This window comes from Buceros rhinoceros, unplaced genomic scaffold (assembly GCF_000710305.1).
Source record: "Buceros rhinoceros silvestris isolate BGI_N320 unplaced genomic scaffold, ASM71030v1 scaffold16228, whole genome shotgun sequence".
Lineage (NCBI taxonomy): Eukaryota > Metazoa > Chordata > Aves > Bucerotiformes > Bucerotidae > Buceros > Buceros rhinoceros.
This window is the reverse complement of record NW_010428781.1, coordinates 76,314-82,768: the sequence shown is the minus strand read 5'-3', so window position 1 is coordinate 82,768 and position 6,455 is coordinate 76,314. Positions and strand designations below refer to the sequence as shown.

At 41.1% G+C, this 6,455-nt stretch overlaps 1 protein-coding gene across 1 annotated transcript in view; it reads left to right on the top strand.

Moving 5' to 3' along the window:
- Nucleotides 1-6,455, top strand: part of ATP10B (ATPase, class V, type 10B) — a 49,859-nt gene that overhangs the window by 8,281 nt on the left and 35,123 nt on the right. Inside the window, exon 3 of the mRNA XM_010142413.1 lies at nt 5,699-5,903. Coding sequence (XP_010140715.1) covers nt 5,699-5,903 — 205 coding nt within the window. The remainder of the gene's footprint in view (nt 1-5,698; nt 5,904-6,455) is intronic.

The following is a 6,455-nucleotide window of genomic DNA, read 5'->3' as shown; positions in this document are numbered from 1 at the left end:
CCCCCCCCCCAAAAAAAATTGTCTAAAGCCTGTGGCCTGCTTGAAGTCACACCACATTATCTCAGGCAAAATTGCAATCAATTTTCTTGGTCATAGTAATATCAAGGCTTCTACACCTCAGTGGTGCTTTCTCTGATCAGTGCATGAATTTCCTTGGCTGCAGGCTGAAGATCTCGTGCAGATCTCCACCTCTTGCGTGGCTGAAGGTGCACTTCCATGACAGCCACAAAGCATGAACATTGATCAATTGAAACGTGAATTATTTCTTACAACAGCATCAGTATGAATAAGTCACAATAACAGGATTATTCTGTGCTATGATGTTACTGCGACTCATTATCCATCAGGAAAGACCCAATGACGCTCCTTTGCTTAATATCAAACATGATTATATCGTTCTCTGGAGGAGACTACCACTGGCATGCAGTGGGCATCCTCTGCTCTGTCATCTTCTGTAGAACTTCTGTGTGCACTTAAGGTACTATGGAATTTTTGTACCTAGTTTAACTTTGGAGGCCTGAATTAACAGTGGGGTTTACTGAAGGCACAATCAGTGCCTTCTGTTTGTGCAAACTGAGGCATTCTTCAAAATTCCAGTGAGATGAGAATATGGTTTGTTGTGTCACTGTGCAACAGTTTGAAACCAGTGGTGCCAAAATGGTGAAGAAGTAACTAAAACATGAAGTGGGTTTATGGTGAGCAAGCTGATTGCATGGTGATGAAATATGTGACATGCTGAACTGACTATATGCAAAAGAAAAACGTCCAGTTCTCAACATCCAGCTTGCCCAGGCAGCAGCACTTCAAAGTCAAAGAGCAGCAAGCTAGCAGTTCTTACCGGTCAGTGCTCATCGCCACAGAGAGGATCCTTGGTCTCTCCAGAAGAAAATCCCTAAGTACTTTATTAATGCTACCACTGGTTTGTGTATTGCTTTATCAGAGCTTTCCTCAAGATCTATTACCTGCCAAGGCATTTAAAGCTGTTTCACAGGAAAGGTGCAGGGGTTTAGCAAACAGCAACAGAAGCTAATGACTAAAGACAAAGGGCAAATAAATGAGAACCTATGGTTTTGGCTCAGAGAACTGCAGAGTCATGACCTCGTGGCATTAAGTTCCATTCTAACTGTTTGAATTTTTAAAACACCGTTAAAACCCAGAGAGAAGCAGGTTTCTTCTACGTGACCTCAAGAGCTACATGGTCGTGTAAGGAAATGACTGTAGCAAAAAAGTAGATCTAGGTTGTGACTTCCAGAAACTCGGCAGGTTAATGGAAGCCTTTGAAACTAATGGTAATGATTAGCAGTCATTAAGTAAGTGACCTTGGAGTTACCTGTTCATTCCAGCTGGTGCCAGGCAGAATCCTAGCAATAACATTTTGTTCAAGGCAGTATTAAAAAAAAAAAAAAAAATTAGATTTTCCTGAACACAATAATCCATAACTTACAAAACCAACCTAGTAAAGTCTAAGCAAACGTGTTTTCAAAATACTTTTTACTTTTATTTTATTTCTTCATTTGGTACAGGTGACTACAAAATCAAGAGAGAGATTAAAAGAGACAAGTTATAAGAAATCCAAAACCTTGTGTGCGGACATATAATACATTAATAAAATTTAGGTACTTAAAACTCAAACAAGCTTGATTTGAGTTGAATATAAGTTTCTTTTATTGTTGAGGGAAAAACTTCCTTGTTAGGATGCTATAGACAGGTTTAGGACATAAGACTCTGTGGCTAGTGTTAAGGAATTTGGAACACCAAAATGTCATAATTAAAGATGTGTTTTATTAGACTTTCATTCCTGTTATCTTTCTTCTTTTGTCTGCTTACCCTGTTATTCCATTGATGCTCATTGCTGTCTTAAAGTAACATTCAGACCTTGCGAGGGTGTGGGGCTGTGGGGAAGGGCTCTAGCTGTTTGCTAATGAGGGCTCGTTACCGGACCGGCCACTGCGAAATGACCCCACTGCTGCTGCCGGGCTGATGTGCACCTCCCAAAAGCAATCTTCCCCGCTACCCCAGTGGTCACAACACAGGCGAAGCTGGTGATGAATTGGCACAGACAACGCAGTACCTTCTCGAGCTCAGATAATTTCAGAGAAAGCTGGTGTAATCTTTGATAGCAAAAAAAATAAGGGGGGGGTTGTTCTATGAGCAGAAATAGCCTGTAAAGGGTAAGTACTGCGTGATTCTACCCGTTGTCTGTGTAGAACTGAATCTCAGAACATCAGCATTTTTTATAAAGTAGGGGATGCTTGAGGGGGACCATTTTCAAACATAACATTCTAGCAAATTTGCATATGATAAAGAATAAACATTTGTGTTTGTCTATTCAGGACACTGATATTATTTTGTTCTAAGTGTTAAAAACTCACGGCAGTTTAAGGGGTGAAAGATAGAGCAAACAATGTCTTCAGGCTCCAAAAGCTCTTGAGATGGAGCTTGCAGATATTCAAGGAAAAAAGACGCACTGAACTAATTGGTCGATGGGTTATTTCTAGGTGATAAAGGTTTCTGAAGTTCTTTCTCTAAGACAATCTAGGGTGCAGTATACATGAGAAATGACTTCTTTAATCTTCTCTGGGGAGCAGAACAATAATTTTTATTTGCTCCCATTCACCATCCATTTTGACCCAGTTGTTGTTTGAAATTTATCTTTATTGAATCCAGGAATGAGAAATGAAATTGTTGACACAAAGTCAATAATTTATTCACGTTCCCTCACAATCTCTAACCACAGCAGGATGTTTTAATGATCCTTCCTTCCCAGAAATGACTTCATAAAGTCTATTTAGTTCAGGCTTTCTGGTCAGAGATGATGAGTCCGATAACAAATTCTGGCAAACTTCACTTGACTGTTCAAAGCTGCCTGTTTTCGTGGGCATTATCACACTGGGCGTTATCCCAGGACTGCAAGGGAACACTTTTTAAGTGTCTTGTTGATAAATTGACTGGTAAAGGAGAGAAGCTACTGAGAAACTTTTATCTTGCATCACATCATTTACATGCCACAGCCGTGATACCGCATGCTGTAAGAATCGGATTTCCAGCTTTCCACCTGTTGAAAATCACCACATCTTGTTTATTTTATTGGTTAAATGTGTTTGACCTTTTTATGTGTTCTTCGTCAGATCATCTTAGATTTATACAGCTCTTCTGTTTATTTAGCAACTGGAGCTTGTGCAGTGAACTTTAATCACTAAACAGAAAATGGGCAGAGTTCCCAGTTACAGGAATTGCTAAAAGGAAACTGCTTCATTTGAAAAATCTTGTTAGGCAACTGGGCCAGTGCTGCTGTGGGGTGCACCGGGTTCCTGGTGAAGTACTTTGCTTCCTTTCATCCATTGGTAATTCTCTACAAAGCTGTAGAAAACCTTTGTACTGTAGGCAATTGTTAATCTTACGGCTCCAGCTGACTAGTTCTTTCAGAAAAAGGAAAAGTGTTCAGAATGCAGGTTTGGGATTGCAGCAGTTCCCGAGCTCTAGTCCCTGTGCTTAGCAAGACTTTCCCTCTGATCTCAAAGAGGTCATTTGGCCTTTCTGACTCACCGTCTCCTCTGCAATTAGTGAATTAGCAGAATCAGAAGCTTTATGTGTAATGTATGTTTCAGAGGTAATTACTGAAAAAGTATCACAAATCTATTATTTCTGTGGATTATTTTTGCTGACCTGGTTTCTTCAGGCTGATGTGGAGGACAACCAGCTGGGCAAGGCCCTTCTATAGCATTTTATGAGCAGAAAAAATCAGAAGTGTGTTTTGTAAACTTCAGAATTGTGCAAGAGTTGACGTACAGAGAGGTAGGATTGCCCTGCAGAAGTCATAGCGAACATTACATGAAACTGTACACAGCATCGAAATGTCTAGGATAGGAAGACACGCCATCTAATTGCTCTAAACTGCTTTCTGTGCTCTCATTTTCATGTTTTAAACCAGCAAATTGAGAAATTCTACCTAGAAAGTGTTTGACATGGAAGGATTCATAGTTACTTAGTTGATCTGCTGTATTAAAATTAGTATCTACTTTGTAAAGCAATAAATACTCAATATGCACCTGCTTAAATAATTTTCAGATAGAAATTGGTCTGGAATGTTTTACCTAAATGCACAGCAACATCAAATTAACTTACAGCAAACCTCCGTTCTTCAGTGTGGTCTTTTATGTCTGTTGCTGAGCAAAAGAAAAAAGCACATATGGGTAAGCAGACAAAAGAAGAAAGAAAATTTTAGGAACAAAAAATTAATGTAAGAAGGAAAAATTGTCACAATGGGATTATTTAGAAAGTGCCCCACATCAATCATTAAAGGGATTTAAATAGTTGGGGGGGGTGGGGCTGGGGGCTGCTTCTTTAGAATAAAGAGTGAATACCATAAGGAAGTGCGCGGAATTTCAGTGCGTGCATAACCTTGGCAGGCAGCTGTTCTTTCATGTTGTCTTACAGATAAGGCTATCAGCCAAGTGCCAGCGTTTGCCTGCCAGCAGCACGGCTGGCTCGCCCGTACGGAGGGCCAGGAAAGTAGGTTAGCAGGAAGCAGCCCTTGGCATGACTCTGAAGCAATGCTTGGAGATGTGCTTTGAACTGTGGCAAAACACTTTATCTGCTGTATCGCTGCCTCCCTTCTCATGGTACAAACACTTAACCGAAAGACAGTATTCTTCAGGCAATAGATGGGGATGATTAAAAACTGAAGTAAAAATGAGACTGAGAGTCATTACAAAAAGCCTTTTAGTGTCTGTCTGCTAAAAAGTATCGTGAGCGTTTTCCTTCTCACAGAGCAAAGCATAAGGTGATTCAATTATTCATATGGAAAAAAGAATTTCCTCTCTAAGAGTCAGAGGAGCTAGGCCACTGTTGCCGGTGCAGTTTTCCCATTAACTAATTTTAAAGCTTATTGCGCGGTTTTCAGTTTGCTTAGATGGTTAAGAGCAGTTGAAGGATTAATTATTGAAAAAGTAATGTCAAAAAAAGTTTGCGCTTCTGAGCACTGGTTTGTTGATGAAATAGTAATTTCTTTTCCTTGAACCCCATAGGCTCTTTTTTCTTCTTTCTTTTCTTTTTTTTTTTTTTATTTAGAAGCCCTTTGTTTCTTACCTTGACTTTTCCATTAAACTTGGGCTATCGCTGCATATTTTTTTGCTTAGTATTAAGGCGTCTTTGTCTGTTGTTCTGCTTTTTAAAGTTATTTCTGTGTGCTAAGCTCAAGATTTGCGATTACGTTTTGAGAGTTACAAACAGGAAAGTCCTGAAGTAAGTGTAGCTGAGATACCAGTTTCCTTCTTTCGGGGTCCATGTGGTGGTGGAAAGTATCTGAGAAATAGTCACACAGTCAAAACCAATGTTTTTTGTGAAATGTCTAAACTTCTCGAACAAGATATTTCAAAACAACTCTTGTTAGTCTGAACAACTTTCTATTTTTTGCTGTGGAGATTCTAGGGCTAATGCTGAAAAGAAAGAGAACTCTCGTTGCAGCTTGTTTTTATTCCACATAAAATTTTATTTGAATCTGTTGTATGGTGAAGTAATATTATGAGAGTGTCTAAATCATTAATTTCTAACTGCTGTGCTGCATTCTTGTAATAAAAATACAGCAATTTGCCACCACCCTCTATTTTTTGTTTAAGGGAGGAGGTTAACTAACCCAAAGGCCTGCCTTCGAAATGTCACATTTTTAACATGTTTTGCTGTGTTTTTAATGCGTCAGGGAAGAACGTGCTTATGTTGAGAAATGCTGGAAAGATGTCCACGTGGGGGATTTTGTGCAGCTGCGCTGTAACGAGACCATCCCAGCTGACATCCTGCTGCTGTACTCCTCGGACCAGAACGGCATCTGCCACTTGGAAACTGCCAACCTTGACGGGGAGACCAACCTTAAACAACGGCACGTGGTGATGGGGTTCTCCAGCCAGGTACGTCTGCAGAAGACGCAGCCCGTGCAGCGCAGGGTTGGTCTGGGCCCACGTGTGCAGCAGCTCCAGCCAAGGAGTGCGTCAGTTCTGAGCGGCTCGTTGTGCTGATGTGCCCGTGACAACATTTTGCTGTTGGAGCTCATGCCTGGTACGGAAAGCAGCAGTTTGTCCTAAAAGATTTTTGTTATTCTGGCACAGCGATGGCAGTATAAAAAAGGAAGATTAACTCAGACAGTAGATGTTTGTAGCAAACTGCATCAGCAGATGCTTAAGCAAGAACATGCAGTGCCACCACTCAGGACAGCAGCAAGTGCTTCCTACGTGTAACCCACCTGCGCCCCCCCAGGTTGTCACAGCACACAGCACATTCCACAGCAAAGCCACTGCTACCCAGTGAATGATTTCTGCACAGAAATGGGCAGGGAGCTCATGGCCCCCTTCCAAAGCGGCCTCGGGCTTCTCCGTATGGATTTTGCTTCCCCGTTGCAGCGGACGTACCATTGCTGGTTTGCTAGGCAGCCAGATGCACGGCAGTTCAACCAGGAACCGCTC